At 35.7% G+C, this 24,529-nt stretch overlaps 1 protein-coding gene across 1 annotated transcript; it reads right to left on the minus strand.

Annotated features, from left to right (window-relative positions):
• Positions 1-23,513: 23,513 nt before the first annotated feature.
• Positions 23,514-24,257, minus strand: LOC140170529 (uncharacterized). Its single transcript, XM_072193881.1, has one exon. It carries the CDS (start codon positions 24,255-24,257, stop codon positions 23,514-23,516), a length of 744 nt encoding a protein of 247 aa, XP_072049982.1.
• Between the last annotated feature and the right edge of the window lie 272 nt (positions 24,258-24,529).

Raw genomic sequence — 24,529 nt, forward strand, 5'->3', positions numbered from 1 at the left:
AAAAGAAATCAGGGACCACTTATTCCCATTTTACATATCAACATTATTTCCCTAATGTGTTAGCAACACATATCCAAAATTTTAACGAAATTCGTTGATAGTAAGCTTTTCAAAATGAAGTGAATTTAAATCATCAGTGATGTACCTCCTTTTGGCTTCTATCTTCAAAAGCATGTAAGCTACATTGATACCGATGCCACCAATAAAACGAGAAGATTTGCCCCTTCATTTTGCATACCACTTTGTCCAATTTTGTTTTTGTAATTTCTTCACAAAATGCAAAAAAATGCAAAAAAAAATCAATGGGTGTAGTAGCCCTTAAACTTTTGTAAACTGTTTCTACGACTGTGATGGGTAATATGAAGACTTATAATGTGCCTGATTGGAAGTGGCGTTATTTGGTAGAAATATCCTCCACAACATTTGTTTTAATGTTCGAGTTTAGAAATATGAAAGGAAATACCAAAAGAGAATAATTAAATGAATTCCTTTGATAATATTTAGATACTCTGTTTCCTTCACAAAACGAACTGTCAAATGACATATAGCGCTACAAAGAATGGTTATATTGAATAATGTGTAAAATTTAGGATTAATGATTAAGTGATTAATTTGTTTACATGATGATAATTTTCACCAGAAAACTCCATATAAAAGTATACATGGGAAATTGATATTGAAATTTAAAATTAATATCATGTGACGTATTCGACATTTTTAACATATTTGAGAAAATTGGTATATTAACTTGTTATTGTTATGTTCTACTCTATATATTCACCAAAAACCATGCTTCAAATTGTACGTCACGCTGGACAAATTCCATTCACTGTCAGAAGAAGTTTGTGGGTATAAATACAATGGAGCAAATAAAATATGTAATCAGTACATCATTGATTTGCTACCAATTGAACGGGGCATCTGTTTTATAAAACCACGATAATTCCTCTTTAAAAGTGTCAGAGGTGTTATCGAAGTTGAAACAGATAAAATAATATGTATTATTAACATGATCAAATATCAATAATTTAGTGTGATAGCTATTAGCCATAATTGTTCTAGTTGGTAGACAAAATATGTGACCGTTCACGGCGAATGAGCCGTAAATTCCTCTCCCGGTCAATTTTGTTTTATTTCGTGTTTAAAAAATAAACATCATAAACTTAAAAATGGTATATCATTTGACTTCAAACGATATCCAGAAGCGGGGTTATGCTTTGTTAAACTTGGCTCCTTCAACAAAATTATAGATTTTTTTCGTTTCTACATGCGTCTCTTTTTCCACATTGCTGGCAATAAATATCAAACAGTCATAATTGGCGGTCATTTCAAATCATCCCCAATTCAACGCGGTTTAAGAAGGTTCTCTCATTGTTAATTGTTGGTTATGCATACCTATACAAAATACAATGCCTGGTAACCCACCACTTGAAAAGGATTTAGCAAAAGCAAACAAAGACCAGAGCTATTAAAAGTTCTATAGCCATCTAAGGTAGAAGCTTATTATCCACTTCAATAATAGGATGATTGATTGGTGTTGTGACTATCAAAATAAGACGGATGTCGCTCCAGCTTAAGTTACCGATGAATACGACCTTCGTACACATTTTACACCGTAACTCAGAATACAATTTAGGGAATTTACGGCTCATTTGTGCTGCCGGGTCACATATTATTAACATGTTGACAGAAAGCGTAATACAAGTCTTGGAAGATATAATAAGATGTGTAAGCCGTTCAACACAAAATAAATACATCCAAAAAAGAAAGTCCCCACTTGAGTAAGCAATAAAACTGATGAAAGCATGCGGAGAATGTTTTTAGCTGTTGTATGATGCCAACCAAATTTAAGAGATCCGAATGATCGAAAAATTAATGATTGAATGACGTTTGGTGCGATTTGAAAAGAAATTGCATTGCCTAAGAGTGTTCCATTCACCTGACGTCAGTGAATTTTTGAGAGTGTCATTACTTTTTAACGGAACTTGATGACTGCGGGTTTTTTTTTTCAATCTGGAGAGCATTTTGCATGGTCAATACCAATTCAAACATATCCAGTAAATGACGCTGAAACGTTTTGAATTATATCAAATGTTATTCTCATCATTAATTTCTCGGCCATGCCGATTTCTTTCTAAGCAGGTGTGGTATCATTTAGCAGCTAACAAAACCTTTTGCGTTTGAATTTGAATGCTTTGGAGTAGTTATGCTCTAAGTTATAACCATCTAATCAAGTTGGGAATTCCCTTTTTGGACGTGTTTACATTGAGATATTTGTAATTGCGAAGTTCTTTCAAGCTGGCTTTTTGTATAATTTGTGTTCATGAGCATGATTCAATACCAATCTACAGGTATGATGTTGTAAACAGATATGATGTTGTAAATAGCATATCAACGTTGTTCTATAGTTGGTATACCCAAAATATTAATATTTGGAAAACAAATCTTAATATTGAAATCTTGGGAAGGGCAAGATATGTAAAACGTTCAACACAATATACATTGACAAAATAACGACAATTTAATCACTGGGAATGTACTCGTATATTGCAAGAATTTCCTGCATGTTGACATTGCATGGGACGCAGTATAAATGCATTGTAAAACAGCTTTTCACATCCCCAACGATGACGAAGTTAAATGTTTAAAGAAATATGGGATTTCTCATGAGTGACGTCGCAAAATTATATGCAATTTCCCGAATCACCCATAACATAACAGTTGAATTTCCCTGCTATAAATTAGTGTGTACATTTAGGAATGGAGATTTATATGCATTAACACCACAAAGCTATGGGCATGATGGGTATTCCCAATTATTAACATTGAGATCTGCATCTGGACGGGAAATGGGATGTTCTTTTGACATTTTCTGATGGGAATTCCCACACAATATTGGAGGGGGAAAGGTGTAGGAAATTCCAATGTCATCATGGGGGTGTGTGGAAAATTTCTGGAATAGCTAAGTTCATTCAAGTTGTCTTTTTATACGTTGTAATGTAAGCCATTCAGTATTTTGCATACATATATTAGCATGATTCAATATCAATAATCTGGTGGTGTAATAGCTGTTTACCATAATTGTTCTAGTTTGTAGTCAAAATATTAATATTTTGAAAAAAAAAATCACTAGGTATGTATCGCAAAATAGTATTTAGCATAAATGTTTTGTAAAATAGCTTTCCACCTACTTAGTAATATAAATATATTTGCAATAGTGCAATTGTTGGCATTTTGGAAAATATGAGTTTAGTATTAGCATGATATAATATCAATAATCTGGTGATGAATTAGTAGTTTAAAATTGCTTTAATTGGTCACTAAATATTTGCGTATTAGCATCAATGATCAATAGTGTGTTGTAATATCTTTTTTCTATTGTGTTAGTTGGTAGCCAGAAGATTGAGAAGAAATCTCGATATTAAGTTTTAGGAGGTACAATACGAGTAAAACGTTCAAAAAATGCAGGGAAAATAACAAAAATGTTACGTTACGCCACTATGCGATGCGTATCTTCTTTCCTATCCCCTTCGGACACGAAGGAAGATGGCTCGATCAAAAAATATGCTTTTTATGCTTATTATAACTATTTTAGATAGTAATTTGTGAAAAACTAAAAAAAAATAATTACCTCATCAATTATGCAAATTAGGGCATGTGTACTATTGTACACACTGTGACTAAGTGACGACGTTTACAATGATTTTTTGGATACAATTGTACACATTATGACTAAGTAATGGCAGTAAAACTTGGTAACATATGTGAAGCAACAAACTTTAACCCTTTGTTTCTTTTTTCTATTGTCTTCATACGTCCGTATCTTTAGGCTCTTAACTGTCATTAATTTGGTATAAAATGCTAATAAACAGTTCTTGTCTTTGAAGAGACCGAGAAAGACATCACACTTAATAAACTTGATTTCTGAGACTAATTGTGTTACTCCACTCTACACGATCCATTTTTCGGGTCCATCACCGACCAGTTACTCCTAACTATCTCTGTAATATTAGGCCTACAGAGTGGTTTTGCCAAAAATGTATCCAGAGCAAATTATAAACTGAATGGAAGTATTAACAAAAGAGTTACAAATTACTTATAATGATGTACAAAGTATACTAAATAACTCCTATATATTGATAAGATTAGTCACACTGTGTACAACTGAACACAATATATTTACAAGGTGAGACACACTGTGTACAATTGTACACACCATTTAAAAAAATTCTACACCACATATGTTTGAAGCAAAATAGTGTTCCATGTTTTCTACAGGTCTTACACTAACCCCCTGACTAGAATTTAGCTTGTCTACAATGCTATTTCATATAAAATTAAAAAGGGAAAGTACCTGTCTTCTGACAACGTGCTGTAGTGGGCGATGCCCTCTTAGATTATGAAAAGTGACATTCAGTTAGGCGAGGGCGCTCTGCACTGGAGGATATCATATGAATACACAATTGTGCACATGGTGTTTGTTTGCATTAATTAGATTCCCCTGGTATACAGGGAGCAATAGAAGTCCATGTGTACAATTGTACACAGTATGTACGAAGGGGCTATTTACGAAAGGTGCATCACATAGTGGATACACTGTTTTCTACATTCTTTAGTTAATTAATTAATTAATTACTTCTGCTATGGGAGTTGTTGTAATTGCAGAGGACAATAGTTGGCATTATTCAATGGCAATAATCTGGTGTTGTAATATCGTTTTACAATTGTTTTAGTTAGTTAGTTAGTGGCCCGTTCCCTAAAAACTCGGAACATGTCCAAATTTGACCTTATGATATCTTATGTATGTTATTAGCGTTACACTTATTACTTGTTTTTTTACCGTGGGAAACGTTTAAGATGTTCTTTGGATGTAGGTACAATGCAATTCTGAGAATTTAGTAGACTTGCTAAGGGGTGAAAATAGGGTGAACGCGTCATTTTTTTAGTACAAAGGTCCCACTTGGTATGGATGTTCCTTGGAGCAAGTGGAAAAGTTTCATCCAAAGAGACACTCTGTATCTATGCATAAAAAACCCTAATTAGCATAAATTATGCTAATTAGTATCCAAAATATGGTATTTTCTAACTTTTGGACCATTTCACCTAGAAAAAACTATAAATAATTGAATTTGGCTTAATTTAGGTTAAGAAATTCATTTTTGGGATTGTTTTGAGAATCCGTGGCCATTTTGACCTTCAAATCCAAGATGGCCACTGGCCGCCATCTTTAAAACTTTACAACTTTTGAACCGTTTGAGCTACAAGCTTAACTGACATACCTAATTTTAACTGGGAAGCTAATTTCTGGCACTGTTTATGTGATAGGAGGTAATTTGAAAAGTGTACAAGGGTTTTTAAATGTGAATTCCATGGTACCTGTCATTGGCTATATTGTAGAAAGATGAACATCAAATTTATGTTTTAATATACCTTAATTATTAGCACCATTGGGGACACACTTTATTATGCATGTTTGGTTTATTGAATTACTATTTCATTCCACTCTATTGATAGCAGCAAGCGTTATTTGATTTAAAATGACCAGTATGGATACACATGACTGGAATTTGTTTTAATTTCAGTCGGTCAGAGATGAACCAATTACGAATCCAGCATCATCTGTTCAAATTATGTGGGTAACCTAAACAAATAAAAGCTTGTTACACTGAACTGCTGAAAAATATCTCGGATATCTGTGAGTATCACGATTTGCTCAGCTTTGTACTAGTAGATGATATTCCTGTTTGTGGCGGTGGTGCGAGCTATGCAGTAGTAGATAGAGCCAAGGAAATGCAGAAGCGCTGTCAACCAACAGAAGGTGAATCGGGCAAGGTTGGAAAAAGGCTGAGAGGCATACATACCAAAACAGCCCAGTGAAAATAAGGTGAATGAGCTCCCTTCATTATATAATGCCCTAATCCGATCAACAGAAAGAACATCAAAGGTCGAGAACAGGACATTCAACTCCATCAGTTCATCATCGGATCCCTCCTGATGAAGATTTGTGTTGCACACACGAAATATTGAGGTAATTATCTCAATATGTTTGCGTTGAATGACAGTTTATAACTACTTGTTTATCTACCAACCAAATGACATACACAGTGATATCAGGCGAATGAGCTCTGGCATGGTTTGTAAATCCCAACGGACAGCAACTGCAAATAAAGTGGTCTGAAACAAAGTGCTTCTTTTGTTGGGAGTCTGGAGACAAGAAGGACTTTAGAAAATCTTCTTTTTTTGGCACAAGCAGTCGGTTCTGTGAAGGGATATTCTGGATAAAAAACAGATGTTTTCAGACTCCTTTCTCAAATTCCTCAGAAGCAGACTTTTTTGTTCCAACATTGAATTCTTTCCTACATATGTTGTTAGATTGAACTTGCATTGATGCCGCTATACGTCCTGTTTCTTCACAGAATATTGTGTTATCGCTGGAACAAACCAATATGTACACCTCTGTACGTAAAAAAAGCGAATCCCAGAGTGTGCCACGTCATCTGCGTCAACGACAGGCTCCATTATCTCTTATAGTGGCTATGAAGGTAAAAGTATGAAAACGGGTAAGGATAATCTTGTTGACATGCTGGCAGAACGAAGACTTACCACAAGTATAGGTTTTCTTCATCAGAATGAACAGCTGTGCCTGATACTTGGTGCACATATCTAGTCCTGCAAATGTGAGATGCACTAATGAAAGGCTGTGCTCTCCCACTGTTTATTCACAACTGTGGTCAACCCACTGCACTCCAAAGTACCTGTCACCTTAAACTGACCACAACATCTTTTAAGTGTGCATGTCCCCAAGCAAGACAAGGTACTTAACTTCAGTAATGTCTGTATCTGAAAACTTCCACTGCAAACGCTTTGCAAGTCTGTGCATTAGCAGATCAGCTACCACGACGGATGTTTGTCCTGGATTGAGGTACTGAATGGCGCGTTTGATGGTCATCAATCATCATACAGTGAAGCATATTGTGGTGGGACTGTTTGCTGACTCAACAGTGGGAGCATATAGGGCTTTGAAATGAACGAGGGAGGACCTGGATGAACGCTCTGCGTGGTAGGCAGACCAAGAAATCTAGTCGTTACTTAGCTGCGTTTCCAAGTGATCATCTACATAATTCAACCACTGATAGCCATCTTGGAGGACCTGCTGCAGTGATCTGGATGCAGGTATTGGATGGCTGTTAATGTCATGCAGTGATGGATAGGCAAAGATACATCCACTGGGAGTGGTATTATTCAGTAAAGGGCCTATTATAGGCCCACTATTTCTACATTTCCATTGAGCAGCATTTTGGCTTTAACTTTTTGCTTTTCACTATTTTGTACATTATTATGCTGAGTGCATGAAGTTTGTACCACTCTGAATTTTTACCTTGTATAATTTATTATTATTTGTAGTTCTTTGTTTCCAGTTGTAACTTTAGGTCGAGGGCACTGCACCTCACGCTCTGCGTTTAGCAGTGTCCTCATCCATCATCTTGCCCAAAAAAAAAAAAAAAAAAAAAAAGTGGTCGCACATGCTTTTGGGTCATGCTGATGCTGGTCCAATGAAGAACAGAATGAGATAACGCAATTGTTGATGAGGGATTATAATCAAAGCCATCACTTCCGCCAGTCGTGAAGACTCCTTTGGTGGCTTCAAGAACTACGCCACCTTCCCATTCCCAATGAATAATGAGTTGGCAATATCAATGGTCAGCCTCGTTCTGCCGGCATGCCAAGAAGACTCTCCTTTATACTCGTCATCATAATGTACCTTCATTGCCATCATAAGAGATAATGTGGCCTCTATTTCACGCAGATAATGTGGCACACTCTGGGGATTTGCTGATATTCTGTATACACAGTACGTTGAACGTGGTGGTTTGAGCCAGTGATAACACAAGCTTATCTGAAGATACAGGATGTATATTGACATCGATGCAAGAGTCATCTAACAGCATAATAGAAACGATCTCAATGTTGGAACAAGAAGGTCTGCTTCTGAGGTATTTGAGAAAAAGCCTGAAAACATGTGTTTTTATCCAGCATATCCCTTCACAGAATCTTGACTGCTTGTGCCAAAATTTTCATGCCAGGTGAGATGATATCCTTTATATCCTGACCACTTGACTGGGATCTTCACCAGATGACCTTTGTATTTCCTTGATGTCAGGAATCGAATTGACCATATCCCGTCGACGAGGAAAACCAAGAGATACAAGATGGTTATCATAGAGTGTTGTCAATTTAACCGTGGTCAAAGCAGTGCCAGATGCACTATGGTCTTGTATAAATCAACAAATTAAATCAACAAGTTCCTTCAAAGCTTGGGCTTTTATAATATTGGCAGTGTGGCTTCCATGAACTATATCTGCCTTTCTATAAAGACTGCTTAAGGCATGCAATGTGAGATTCATAAACCATGCAGCAGCTCCTTCACTGTTTTCACCGGGCTGTTTCGGTGTGTATTCCTCTCAGCCTTTATCATTCTTGCCTGATCCACCTTCTGTTGGTTGACAGCGCTTCTGCAATAGCTCTACTATTGCACTGCTCGCACCACCGCCACAACCAAAGATACCATCTGATCTACTACTATACAGCTTAGCAAATCGACATACTCACTGAGATATTTTTCTGCCATTTTATATAACAAGCTTCTATTTTTTTAAGTTGGCCACATAATTTTACCGATATGGGATGTAATTGGTTCATCTCTGACCAACTGACAAAACACAAATTTCAGTCATAATTATGTATCCATCCATACTGGTCATTTTAAATCAAATGACGCTTGTTGTTATCAATAGAATGACCTGAAAATAATAGTAAAAAACTGTGTAAAAACATGCATTATAAAGTGTGACCTCAATGGTGCTTAAAATTAAGGTTTACATATTCATAAGTAAGTTTGATGTTCATCCTTCTACCATATAGCCAATGACAGGTACCTCGGAATTCACATTTAAAAACCCTTGTACCATTTTCAAATTACTTCGTATCACATAAACAGTGCCAGAAATGAGTTTTCCAACCACAAATTAGTACAAATTGATATGTCACACAGGTTTGTAGCTCAAATGGTTCCAAAGTTGTAAAAACGCCTATTTTAAAGATGGCGGCCAGCGGCCATTTTGAATTTGAGGGTCAAAATGGGCACAAATTCCCAAAACAACCCCAGAAATGAATTCATTACCCTAAAGTAAGTCAAATTCAACTATTTATAGTTTTGTCTAGGTGAAATGGTCCAAAAGTTAGAAAATAACATATTTCGGGTACTAATTAGCATAATTTATGCTAATTAAGTAGTTTTATGCATAGAGACAGGGTGTCTCTTTGGATAAATCTTTTTCTCTTGCCCCAAGGAGCATCCATGCCAAGTGGGACCTTTGTACTAAAAAATGCAGCGTTCAACCCCTTATCAAGTCTACTAATTCAGAGGGAGAAAAAATCATAATTGAATTAGGATTAACAAAAATAAACATTCAATAATAGTAGAAACAGTCCATTATTATAATTCCGAAATGTCATTATTCCGAACATGGTTAAAGTTTAACTTAATAACTAATAGGGTAACGTTAGGGTAAGGGCTTGGGTTATAGGTTAGAGTAAGGGTCAAGTTTATGGTTACGGTTGAGGGTTTTGGTTTTCGGACTAATGACCCGTCAGACTATCAAGCAATAATTTTCATTTCTGAACTAAATATCAATAATCTCAAATATCTCAAATGTCTGCCAACATGTTGCGGGCTTGTAGGTACGGGTCATCTCGTGTAAACTGAACAGAAGAGACATTACTACTTTGAAATATTAATTAATCTCTGTACATGCATCATAAATAAAAATATTGCATGTTGATTGACTGTACGGGTGTAATGTAAGCCCATACCATTTTATTAGATTGTATAATTGTATTATTGTATCCAAGTGATTGGCGCACATAGCAATGTATTTTAAGCACTTTGTAATGCAGAAAGTAGAACAGGGGTGACTAAACCTTTTTGGAACTGGGGTCCACATAGCTAGCAAATTTCAAGTGTTTAACTCGGAGATTTGGTGTGAACTTGTAAGTTTTAGGTATGACAATATATGAGCTCATGATTTTAAATGAAGAAACACTAGTATTGGTTAAGCCAGGACATTTTAAAAATTCACACAGACAGGGACACTCGTGACGGACATTGAGAAACAAAAGTATACATAAAAATAACTCTGGTGATTATCTTAGCCCTACCTTTTTATATTTATTTGGCCGTGTAATAAAATAATGGAAGTTGTTTTGAATTGTGCTAGGACACGTAAGGGTGTTTGTCATTAGAAGTGGCGATGACCGCGTGCCCCGTTTTGGTCGCCACTTGACAATGCTTGAAGTCTGAAGTATAGTTATTATTCGATATTAAATGGACTCTCCGTGATCAACAGCCTCATCCTCTCCTCAACTTACTCTAAACAGTTTGAGATTTTTATACCATCAAAAACCTAGGACAACAAATATTTATGTGTAGCAATTTTCTTTCAGATTCGTCCGTTAAGGTTGGTCTGAACCCTGGACCAAAAAGGTTCTTAAGCTGCCATGTATATAGAACCTTTTAAGGTTATATATACATGGCAGCTTAAAAATAGTTCTACAAAGCACTAAAAAGTGCTATGAAAAGGCGAACAAACACCATTTTATACATGAAAAGAGATCTGTAAAGGCCAGAAAGAACCATTTCGGGGTTCTTGTAATTAACACTGTTACGTATTTAGAACCCCTAGAACATTATAAGAAGAGGATGCTAAAATCGCGAAATACTCCTTTAAGGAAAATACACCAAGTGTACGCTTATTAATCACCAAACATTTGCACTATAATTGTAAAAAATCGATGTATTTTAAATTCTTACTTGTATTATATATATATGTAAAAAATATTTGGAGTCATAATATACGATTTCTGTTATTCTTTCACAAAGTGATAGAATAATATTAGTAATGACGGTCAAGAAAGTTTTACAAAAACAAACTTACATTTCGACTTACATTTTAACCGCGGAGTTCCATTGGAGATGTGTTATCGTAATTGCAATAATTCGACAAAAAATGCTGTTTTCATACAAAGACAACAAATTTGACTGGTTCAATTATGCAAATATCGTAAATTATGGCTTTCAATTTGAGTGGTGAAAATGAGTAGATAATAATTATTAAAACAATGTCGCAACAGTAAGTGGACCCATAGGTTTTTACATATTGTAAAAAATATATAATTTCCCGCACCTATATGATTTTTTGGAAGAATTCGACACGAAACATGCACATATTAAACACGGTGATTATTTATTTTTGAATATTAATGGCAATATTATCCAGAACTATGTTTGCACTGGATACAAATGTAGCATTGATGATATTTCCTTGACGAACGGAAAGAACTTTTATATGCGATGTCCGTTTGAGTCTCGCATCGTCTTATGGTGAAGTATTTAGGATCGGATATTAGACTATAAGACTCTATTATAATAGAGAAAGCGATGACTAGTGAAGACGATTCACCATCAAATCATGATCAAGCCGATCTGTGTAAAGCAGTTGGATGAATTCCACATGTATATCGGCCATCTTGAGTGCGATGGTTCTATCCCAAACCGGCTCTTCAAATGTAAGTTTGCTCGAGCTCGCTTTGCTGCTTAAATGTTTTTTCTCCATTCTCGAAACAAATTTTGCGTATCGCATAACGTCTACAACATTTATTCTTAAAATCCATCAATATTCGACCAAAATGATGCGTCCACTTACTTTTGAGATACCTTGTTCTCAAATATAAATGCACAACGTTTGTTAGAAGTCGTTACTTTAGGGTTCATTTTAATATTTTCGTAAGGATTTTAATTGTGTTACAATATTTGATTTGTATACTCTGTTCTCTAAGAGTTCATAATTGCAAAGACAGTAGGTTTTTTTATGTGAACCTCCAAGTAGATCAATGCCTTTGTAATATCTTGCTACAGAGTCATGTTAAACATTAAGCGTCTGGATCGGATTCCAAATGAAACCATCTACAACCTGACCAACACCACTCCACGGTTGCCAGAGTCAAGATTCATCAAGTCAAATTTCTCGGCCATATACTGCGTCTTGAAGATGGCGAGCCTGTAAAAAAATATGCCCTTTATATTCCACCACATGGGAAGAGGAAACCAGGACGGCCGCGCACACTGTACTTACAGTATGTCCAGCACCTCCTGGGAGATACTGAAGGGATGCTGCAGCCAAACAAAATTGTTTCGCTTGCCCAAGATCCCAATAGCTGGAGAAAGCTTTCACATGTGCATATGTACCAAAGCGCATTATATTTATTCCGCTGATGTTTAGAATATGTCAGCAGCCATACAATGCCCAAGGCATGCTCATACCTTTGGGCCGCGCTCAATGGACAATATTCATAGCAGCTCCCCATTTCACCCCTGGGTAGAGAGAGGCAATTAAGGTAAAGCGCCTTGCCCAAGAGCACAACATGATGGCACCGCAAAATGCTCAAACTCGCAATCCGCCGATTACAAGGCAAAGCAATTTGAATAATGAGTCAACCAAAAATAGCAATACTTACATCTTGGTACACTCGAGTTGTTGTAGCTAAAGCTACTTTGGATTTGGATTTATTTCTTTTGCACTAGGTATTGACCAGAATTTATTTTTATTATTGTATACTTAGTTGAGGGTTGTAACTTTCAACCCTCTGGAAGTCAAATGGCGCTTCCCTTAAGGACTACGTTATTCAACGTTGAGATAACGCAATAATATTGAGGTTAATTAATTTAAATAAGTGCAACAAATTATTTATGAGGATTAGAACAGAGTATGCAGCTTTATTTGAACACATTAAGAAACTTTGCCAAAAACATTGAACCACAACCTAGAGACAAAATCATTGTGTATTCTGTGGTAGTAAAAGTTATATATCCATTGTGATAACAAAATAGCACATTAAGATAATTTATAAGGAATCTCATTAATTATTATTATCAAAGTCTAGTATTACAACCAAATTAGACAATCAATACCGTAAAACCTCGTCTGCAAGCATGTAGAGTGCTTTTGATGATTATGGAGTTTGAGCAAATAAGTTACAGATCAAGCATATACAAATAAGTATTATTGTACGACCAATGTATTGTATTGACATATTTACGCTTGTTTCGTATAAAGTTAGCTTTCTTCAAAAACACTATATATGCTTGTAGACGGGGTTTTACGGTATGTCGATATCTTATAATTAGATATATATATATATATAAATAATACATAATTAAAGTGTGAGCCTATTTTGTTACTCTAAGAATTTCATCACATGAAGCTGATGTCTTAAAGCAATATATTTCTGGTTCTAAGGATCAGAAAAAATATAAATATATCTGTGTGCATTTGACCTACAGAGGTATTGAAGATGGTCAAATATTATATCAACAACGGTTTGGAACTAGTAGGAAACAATTAACAAGTACATTATACAAAAGCGTCTGTACAATTAAGATATACTGTACGAAAAACCTCAGATACATGTATGTGCTTCTATAATGAAGTTGAGTCATTATTGGTTGAAACTGGGCACCATTTAATCCAATTACTGAAGCTATTGTAGGACCAGACAAATGATTAAATGTAAGTTTACATTTAAGGGAATTTGGTCTTTTGGACCGAATGAGGTCATTGTTATTTAAAGGGTCATATGACCAAACTATATCATTCAAATTGGCAAATTTGAAATCAGTACATCAACAGTTGCACCACTGGTTTAAACATTATGTTTGGTATACAAAGAAACCTTAAATCGTTAGCTTTAATAAACCAAAACAATTATTTCAATCGGCTCACAACTTTTGAAGATATGTTCGTTTTAAGAAATGAACCATTTTTCAGTCTGTCCATCGAAAAGGTTTGGCTGCATCAAAGATTAACAGGAGTACACGTACCACGCATGGATATCAAACATTCCTCAATGATAATTTAATCAAATAGCAACTTTATTTAGGGTTTAGGGAATAGTTTTTAACGATGGGCTTATGAGCTTTTGACTTTTGTTAAGTGTCATTAATTTGTGGACAAAAAGATGTGTGATGGACCTCTTTTCTATATTTGCAATCACTTATTTTTTCTTGGTTATTTATGCCTTTTTTTGTTTTATTATGTTTCTTACTTTCTTACTTGGTTTGCCTTTGGTTTTTCTGAAGTGGGTTTACTGTGCTGCTCTGTCCTCTACTTGGGCCTCAAGGAAGAACAGATGATTAATTGTGTTTTCAACTGATTGAGTGTCCCAGGTTAAAGAAGAAATAAAACAAACAAACAAACAAACAAACAAACTTGGTTGCCTCCTTGACGAATACAGGTTTCAGCCCTGGTCCTCATTGCATCAATTGCGTGCGTAACATCCTTGTCCGCCGGATACCCGAGAATGCAGCCCCGGAATTGCAACAGTAATACAGATGCAAAGATCTTGGAGGATAGCTGATGGTCCTTTCTCATAGATGTGGCTTTGAATTATGTTCTAAAGGTGTGAGGCCTAGTAATCATACCGACCACTCCACATCTTTGATGTACCCAAAAATCATCCGTGGACAGAGTGAAAAACGGGTACATTTCTTAAAATGGGCATATCTTTAAAAACGTGTGAGCCGATTGAAATAATTGTTGTGGTTCATTAAAGATAACGATATTAAGGAGAAAAAGAGAGCAAAATGAGGGTTCTGTTGGGTTTTTTTTTTGGGGGGGGGGGTACCCTTTACTTAAAATGCCATAGGCCTATGGAAGTCGATATTCTGAAATAGTGTTTAGGTATTAATCTTAATATTTCACTTTGATTAAACGACGCATAATATAGTGGGCGACCAAATTGACAGCCGCCTCGCCTCACCTTTTACCATCAAAATTGCAATTTTGGCATTGGCTCAGATACTTCTCGAAACCCCAGTTAATAATTTAAATCTGAGATATGTCTAGTTTTAATAGATGATATGCGCCACTAACATTTCAAATTTTGCCTCTAATATCCAAACGGCTCATTGGTAACTAAAACCTTTGAAAGGAAATGTTTGGGTGATTAATTAATTTTCTTGATTGGGTCAAATACATAAATAAGTACATAAATAAATAAATAAATAAATAAATAAATAAATAAATAAATAAATAAATAAATAAATAAATAAATAAATAAATAAATAAATAAGTAAATAAATAAATAAGTTAATAAATATTGTCAGTGGCTCGGTTCAAGTCTAACAATAACAGTTTTTGTAACGGCTTGTGTAACTCCAGACAAATTTATATTGTCAGTGGCTCGGTTCAAGTAGTTTGTATTGCATTACAATAACAGTTTTTTGTAACATATTTTGAATTAAACTCCACACTGTGAGTTCCGGACTTGATAGACTTGCTAAACAGGGACCATTGAAGTTCTTGAAAATGTGACATATAACATTTTACTGTTTTTGAAATAGTTAAGCATTAAAATAGCAATACATTTATTTGTTTTTGTACAAAAAGGTTACATGTAGATTTCTGAAAATAATATAACTTAATGTTAACAAATCTTAATGTCCTTTTCATGACATAATCTATGTACCCTCTACTAGTACTCCTGTGAAAGTTCACAACGTGCGTATTTTGCCCGCATTCCACGCATTCTTATACAAGCTGTTTACCAATTTTACGTGACATAATGCAACACGAGGTTCACTGCCAGCACACGGCGCAAAGTGCATTTGGCGGGTCATTTGAGTAGGTCCAGCCATAGCATGGAATACGCAGTATATTATTTTATTGGACAGATAATTAAACTTGTTCAGTTTTATTAATTTCGAGAGTTCAGTTAGAAAATGGACAACATTCTTACAGTATATAACACAGCATTTCAACTCAACTAAACCCAATTAACAAAGCCTAAATGCAAATTTTTATCAATTTCATTATGTTCATGGCAGAAATGCCTTCACCCAAAACCTGTTTCTCTCTGACCATCTTCCTTTTTTTGACCACCAAGAGTCAAGAAGCTCTGAAGTGTACAATATTTAATTTGTCAATATGGTTCTTTAGTGCAATAAGCTTTCCAACCATGAAAAAAAATAAGAGAAAAATAAAAAGTAATAAGAAAAATATAAAAACAAAGATGTGCTTGTGTTCAACTCTCTTAGTACGATATTTTGACGATTGGTCACTCTTGACACCCCTGTCATCTTTCGCTTATAAGTTAAGTTGCTCTTAAGGGCTGGGGTATGAACGTTTGGACAGTATTTATTTTGGGACATTAGAGCACGTCAGACATATCGAATTGCATTCTGAATACGAAGAATGTCATTCTGATATCAAATAATTTTGGTTTTTGAAATTCGCAATTTAATACACATTTTATGGCAAATCAATAACAATTGATATTTTTGATATTTAACAGTACTCGAAGTAAATATAAATCTGATGATTTATACTTAACGTGTATGTAGGTGGGATGAAATGCCGACGATCAATTGAAAATTTTGACCTTTCGTATTGAAGATATGGATTTTTTCCCAAACACCAAAAAAAATGAGGTCTTTTTGGGAAAAATTTTATATCTTCAATATGAAAGGTCATAATTTTCAATTGACCGTCGGCTTTTCTTCCCTGCTACATACACTTTAAGAATATATCATTAGATTTATATAATTTACTTCGAGGGCTGTTATATATCAAAATTTGAAAAATATCAAATTTTTATAATTTGTCATAAAATTTGTATTATATTGTGATTTTCAAAAATGAAAATTATTTGATATCAGAAAGACATGCTTCGTATTCGGAATGCAATTCGATAGGTCTGAGGTGCTCTCATGTCCCACAAAAAATACTGTCGAAACGCAATAAACGCTCATTTTAGATCCCTTAAGATACGGAGTTGAAACTTAGTAAACAATTAAAAGAAGGGTGAATAAATAATACCTGAAAAGAATAACATTGTTTTGTTGTACCATCACTAAACACGGTTCATTGTCTACATGTAACCTTTTTATTGGACACCGTATACCTTGGTCAAGCGTTCTTTTGATGTTAAATATCAAATGCAATTATGAGATGTATGTACACAGTTGTATTTGGAAAAACACACAGCACTGAATGGGGAATTAACAGCAGCAGTCAACAATCTGTTCATAAATAATGCTATTTTTCTAAAATAAATTGACCTATTTTTATAGTATGCAGCATTTAGAGGCATTTACCTTAAAATCAGGTCTGCCGAAATGTTCCAGGTCACAATTTGTAACTACATTTGTTTAACATATCTCTATTGTAGATTCGGATATGCATGCCCTTAATTAGGGACACGGTTAATTACCAATGACTTGAACCGGGTCAGTATATGTTTTTCTTTTCAGAATATATTTGGTTTCAATAAACTAATAAATGCACTTCTGTGTTAGGTTAGAAATGGCATGTGTGAAGTGTGCAGTCATTATAAGATATAGGTAAAATAGAGCATATAATTTTTTGAATTTTGACAATTGACCATACCGTTCTTGAAATATAAATGTTTTACGAAACTCCCTCATTTTCAAACTTTTCCACGGATTCATAACATCAATCAATTATCTGTATGCGGGGTGCTAATCAATGCGAATCATCATCAGCGCATGCGGATTGATATATTTTTGACTCCGTGGAACGGATTGAAAATGCTGAAATGCAGTAGTTTCGTAAAATACTTTTATTTCAAAAACAGAGCGGTCAAAATTCAAAAAAGTATGTGATAGCTGGTATATCGTTGGTCGCAGCTTTTTTTCTTTTACTATTCAAGATTTTTTACTTTTTTGAGAAAATTGGTGTGTAGCAATGTGTGCTGGAGCTCTTCAAATTCACCAACTTACAGGCCTTATTTCTTTCTAATTAATGAGATATAAAACTTTAATTTTGGCCTATTCGCTGTTTTCTTAAATTTTGTGTTTCACATAAGCAACTTGCTTTTCACGTTAGCAACGTTTACCCATTCGTTAGCACGTATATCACATACAGATCTATACGGTGAACGTCGCGTCACATACATATCTATTCAGATCTTATTTACGTTCGTAGCCAATACGAACATCACATAGGGATCTATAGATGAGGTGACCTATGATGTCACATGTTTACATTCAGACCGCCCTCTGTTGTTTCAAAGCAGGCAAAATAACACAGAAGTGTCTATGACAGACCACATAAATCTTTTTAAAACTCAACTTTTAAACACCTTTGAAGTTTTGTGTGATATTATGTATATAGCTTGATGCATTTATAAACAAGATTGATACAATTTTTTGTATTATTTGCTTTGAAACCAAAGTTAATGAATAAAAATCAACTTCTTCCATGTAAACTATAGTGTTTTTTGCCTGACAGATTTGATCACAGACCAACAGAGGGCGTATCAAATGTAAACACATGTCACCTCATCTATACATATAAAGAAAAACATAGCGATATTGTAGCATAATAATAGCGATGGAGTTAAAAAAAATCGTTTCACATACAGAGCCATATAAAACAATTTTACTTGAAAGATGGACATGTCAATTTCACCAAAATGACACTTCCATGTCTCTTCTTTATATAAATACCCTGTCGAAGAAATTATATTACGAAATAATTAATTATGAAGCCAAATCCAAGAACAGATTTTGCAATCGCGATTTTCTCGAAACGGGTGTTGTGTCGAATAGACTGTATGTGATGCGACCGACGATATTCCTCAACCACAACCGTATTAAACTTGAATGCATCTATAGACGAATCCAATTACAAGCATTCCTACATATCAATAACAGCCATAGCTGGTTCCCCGTCGAGTCCATCCCACCTAAAATGTGAAATGATGCGGCCTTGGCGGGGATTTTAAACTCTATTCCATCACCCCTGTTATACGTAGAAATAGAATGATGAATGTTTACAACACAAAAAAATATCACATCGATTTTTTAAGCGGCTTTAACCCACCCAATTGGGCATTCACATCACCAGTTTGGTGCGACGGGGATCTAGTAATGGCCGAATGAATTCTGACCATCACATGGCTCGTTGGATTCGTCTATACCCACGCTATGAACATACAGTATGTCCCAATAAAAATTACCATCTGCGTTTATTTTTATTATTACACAAAACTACACACTGTACTCACAAAGTTGAAAAAAGGACATTTGAGCACAATCCGATTCCAACATATCAGTGTAAATTGCGTTCGATTCGGTTTATTGGTTACAACGAAATGAATGATCACGTACGCTCGTCACCATGCAGTTCATTCCAATGTTGAGCAGGAGTTTTTTTCATACTCGCTGTCATCTCTCCTATTACAATACTCATCGCTATTTTTATAAGGAGGGGTTGAGAACACAAAGTGTTTGACAAAGCCAACAACATAAATCAATTAAGAAACCTCAACATAAATCGAAAAATTCTAGTATGATCTCAAGAAACGAATACAGAGTTGTAGGAAAATGCGACTACATCAAACAGTCTGATCAGACATGTGTTACATAATCATCTGTTTCTTTGTAACCACTGAACCGAATCGAACGCAACTGATCATGCTGCAGTTTTGTCTACAGTAGAATTCACCACAACCTTTGCAGGACTTAAAACTTATTAAACAAAGATAACACTCATTGAAAACAGCTCAACTATGTTAAATCAGATCTTCTCTGGTTAAATTCACACTACACATGTTTCTGTTTTACCTGTGCGATATTGCAATGAGCTTGTATTATAAGCTCAGTTGGGTGAACGATTATAAAGCAAATGCAAGGTAACATTACTGGTGGGCCTTTGTTTCCGAAATGAGACAATAGTCTGCATATTGTTAACCAGCATTCTTGAAAATGAGAAACATAATGGTTGTAGACTTAACACGGTTTGGAAATAATGTCTTCATTTTTTTTGTGTTATCTTTCGTTTACATATCCTTCCTAAAACACCAAAGTGCGATTATTGTCAAACACCTAAATTAGCTAAAAATTTAGGACATGTTGCAAAACTATATTTTCAGGAATTTCAGAGAGTACTTTAAATATTGGCCGGTTGTTTTTCACGCAGTGACGTTCACTAGGCAATGCCCATGTAATATAACATACACTGTTTGTAGAGGTCACGCGTCAATGGTGAGAGTACTGTGTATTATGTATAGGAAAATGAACAGTAACTGCAGTATGTAATGAATGTACAAAAAATAAAAGAATCGGGTAATTTTTATTGGGACAAACTGTACACTATTCTACGGTTATTTTGCAAGCCCACCAGACATATTCCAACAGTTATCATTTCAAATAAGAATTTCCCAATTCAAAGCTTTGTTGTTCTAATTGCAAATTATTCCCAGTTGTGTTGGCGGCGCGGCGGTACGGTAGCCTTTGGTTATGAAATGGTTCAATTCATTCGTGCATTCACAGGTAGTTGAATACAATCCCTCGTTTCAAGTAATAAGTTTTCGTTTCTCTTTTGTTCAGAAACCAAAAATCAGCGGATTAACAAGAGGGGCAGAGTGTGTCTTCAAGTGTAACATTGTTAAGAGTCCTACTGACTCAAGGCCAAAATCACCTTTTACCCGAACTCACACGAATGCACAACACAAATACACTGTTTGATTACGCTAACAAAATCTAAGTCTTTAATTGAAAATAAAGTATGCTTGGTACATATAACAACAATTACAATAAAATCACACAATCATTTTTATTCTATCGGTACTTAACCAGCGGTCTTCTTGTTGGTGATTCTAAAGTTCTTGCAATGTTCTGGACGACTGATGTAATATATCCTTATTCACTTGTCCTGCGAAAATCAGTAAAATCCAGTGTACACTTGCGTTTATAAATATCCTTGCGTATGAAATCCTCACACGAAAATGATGCTGGTTGCTCCTATTACTTATCTTCTTGCGCTGCTTTCTCCACAATGTATCTCCTTGCGCTGCTTTCTCCAATAATGGTGTTTCTTTCACCAATCACTCTTTTTCCAGGGAACGGTTTCTTTAACGCAGCTCCGCTGTTTTTGACAAATACGTGGCCTTCACAAATCCAGCAAACTCCAGCAATTCGACAGAAGAACTTTAATCCTTTGATGAGGAAGAGCACTTTTGTGTGCTCACAATCTCCTTCGTTGCTGTATTAAAATAGCTCAATTATTGGCTATATAAACTGGTTAAAATGTACTTCTTTTTTTAAGCACGAAGACCATCACACACATGTGGAGTTTCACATTCTCCCATGACATTCTGTAAAGTCCAAATTCAAGCCTCCAGCTTTTTATACCAGTACTCATGCAAAAACCCATCATCTATTAATAAACCATCACTTCATTCACATCTTCACAGATGATGCAAGTTTGGGATTTCCCAAGATTAATTATACACATTAACCTTTCTCATTACATCACTTCCTGGGTTTTTTCTCCTCTATGGTGCAATACACTGAACTGGGGATTTCCAAGTTCCAAACATAGATCTGACTTTGTTTACAACAATTTGGGGGGAATTCCAAAATGACTTTCCACATCAACTATTACAAGTACAAGGGGCTTTCCCATCTCATGAAATACCTTCAGCTTGTAAACAAAGTTAAATAATTAAATTAAATTACTCAGGGCACATTACGACATCTAAATCTAAATTTATACTGTGATGTGCCCTGAGTAATTTAATTTGATGATTTATCTTTCTTTACAAAGTTATATGAGTGATGACATTTTGGGGGAATTTCCCTCTCATATTGAGCAAAGCAAATTGCAATTTTTAAATATGGATAGCTGGGAATTCCCCTTTTCAGTGTGTTGCATAATTGGAAAGTCTCCAGAGATTGTAAAGTGAAAGCAATGCCATGGAATTCCCCTAAGGAAGTGATGTAATGAGAAAGGTTAATGTTATAATTAATGCTTGTGAATTCCCAAGATCACATTTGGCTATTAATATTTGGGATTTCCCACTGCTTGGTATATAAGAACATGTAAACACAATTATTCACAGTTTATAGTGTTGTTCTGGGCTAGCTAGCTAATATGCTTACAGTCCAATTCATTCAAAGAAAGGAAATTGCAAACCAGAAATATTTTATGTAGTCAAAGTACTACTATTTGCCAGTGTTGTCGGAGAAGATCCAGAATACGTCAAAGAACGTACTTCTTCCAAGAAAGGATTATATATTCTTCTGTCGACTTGCTGCAGTCTGGTGTTTTGATTCAACGCAACTGTCAAAATAATTGGGGAACAACTGCATCGCAGTCCTGCTTCCTGAAGACATTGTGTGAAAGGTGGGAATAGCACCATTTTTGGAGAAAGCAGCGCAAGGAGTTAAGTTTGGAGAAAGAAGCGCAAGGAGTTAAGTTTGGAGAAATCAGCGCAAGGAGTTAAGTTTGGAGAAATCAGCGCAAGGAGTTAAATTTTGGAGAAAGCAACGCCATTTTTGTGTGAGGATTTCATACGCAAGGATATTTATAAACGCAAGTGTACACTGGAATTCGCTGAATTTCGCAGGACAAGTGAATAAGGATATATTACATCAGTCGTCCAGAACATTGCAAGAACTCTTTATGATCACCCAGAAGAAGAATGCTGGCTAAGTACTAAACAGTTAAAGAGTGATTATATTTGATTATTGTGTATGTACAATTGTTGTCATATATTGTACCAATCATAACTTGCTTTCAATTAAAGACTTAGATTTTGTTAGCTTAATCAAACAGTGTATTTGTGTTGTGCATTCGTGTGAATTTGGGTAAAAGGTGATTTTGGCCTTGAGTCAAGTACGACTTGTAACAATACTACAAGCCAGTTTTTACCCAATGAGGAAGAGCGTTTTTTTGTTGCGTTGGGAAAAGTGCCACTATCTCATTGGTCAACTACCAACCGCTTTTTGCTCAGTGTAGAGACAGCCATCTTCTATCGATATTATAATACGCATCGTATGTCTATGTATGTGTCTGTGTGTCTGTCTTTCCGCCTATTTTTCGGAGGCTATGGGTCGCTCGTTCCTCAAACTTGGTGGGTAGGTGGGACTTTATCCGAGCCAGACGAAGTTTAATTCCCATAGGTTTCCATAGTGTCAAGGGCACTTTGGGCTCATCCGTGGTCAAATCGCCAATCGGAATATTGATTGATGATCACTTCTTCCGGTTGGACGATTCCCGACCACAGAGGGTGTAGAAATGTCACTCAATAGAGGGTCATATACGTGACTTAGATAGTGTGCCCCGTCGTCCCTATTCATGACGTTGGGTCCTCTTCTGCGAATCCAGATTGATTCCTTGATGCGTCTTATATTTGCATTACACTCCTTTCTAAGGATTTTTGAATTGTCCCAATCTATTACGTGGTTTTGTTGAACTGCATGGTCTGCAATAGCCGATTTTGATTGTTCAGTTTCTGACTGTTTGGCGTGTTTGACGAGTATAGTTTTGTTTTGTCTTTTCCACCTTCATAGTTTCCTTTTGATGTTCTTTGAGTCGCGTTGCAAACTTCCTTCCGGTCTCACCAACATAAGTGTGGTTACAATTGGTACGTCAAGGTATCTCATAGACGCAATTCGTACTGTTAATGAGATCAACCTTGTCCTTGGGGTGGACTAGACGTTTGCGGAGGTTAGTGTTTGGCTTCATGGCTGTGGCTATACCATGCTTTCTGAATATCCTATTGGCTTTTTCCGCAAGCCCTTCCACGTAAGTAATGACAACTAGTCCTTTAGTTTGGATGTCAGTGTCCTTTTTCTTGTTAGGTTTTTTTGCCTGTTTCTTATCCATTTTTTCTTTAACTTGCTTAAAAGCCCAATTTGGGTATCCACAGCGGCCGAGGGCCTCTTTGATCTTAGTTTCCTCCAGTCCCAGTTTCTTATCCGCGTCCTCAGTTATGATGGAATTCATTCTATCAAAAATAGTTCTGATCACCCCAAGTTTTTGGTGGATAGGGTGGTGCGAATTAAAATTGAGGTACTGGTCAGTGTGTGTGACCTTTCTATATACAAGTAACTTCACTGGCCCATCTGGCTTACGAACAATTAACGTGTCCAAAAATGGTATGGTACCCTCGTGCTCTTTCTCATAGGTAAATATGATGTTCTCAGTGGGGTCACTCTGATTAAGGTGCTCAGTAAGATTGTCTACTTGATCTTTTTGCACTATTTCCAATATATCGTCCACGTATCTCTTCCACAGCCGTGGCTTACATGTGAGAGGGGCATATGCTATGGCCTTTTGCTCTACAAATTCCATGTAGAGGTTTGCTACAACCGGGGATACGGGTCTACCCATCGCAGCACCAAATCGTTGTTTATAAATTGTGCCGCGGAAAAAGAAATATGTGGTAGTAAATTAGTACAAACTGTAGTAACTCCAATACTTCGTCAGCCGAGGGTAGGGTTCTTTCTTTCAGCGTAGTGTCATTCTCCAAGCGCGATTTTATAACTTATAAGGATTGCTCAATTCGTCGGCTGTATTCCATAGTGACGTATAGTGATTTTTGGTCATTTTTTTGAAAATCGGCACATATGTTTTTAATGATGTTCTCTTTCATTTTTTCTAAG

Source organism: Amphiura filiformis, chromosome 14 (assembly GCF_039555335.1).
Source record: "Amphiura filiformis chromosome 14, Afil_fr2py, whole genome shotgun sequence".
Lineage (NCBI taxonomy): Eukaryota > Metazoa > Echinodermata > Ophiuroidea > Amphilepidida > Amphiuridae > Amphiura > Amphiura filiformis.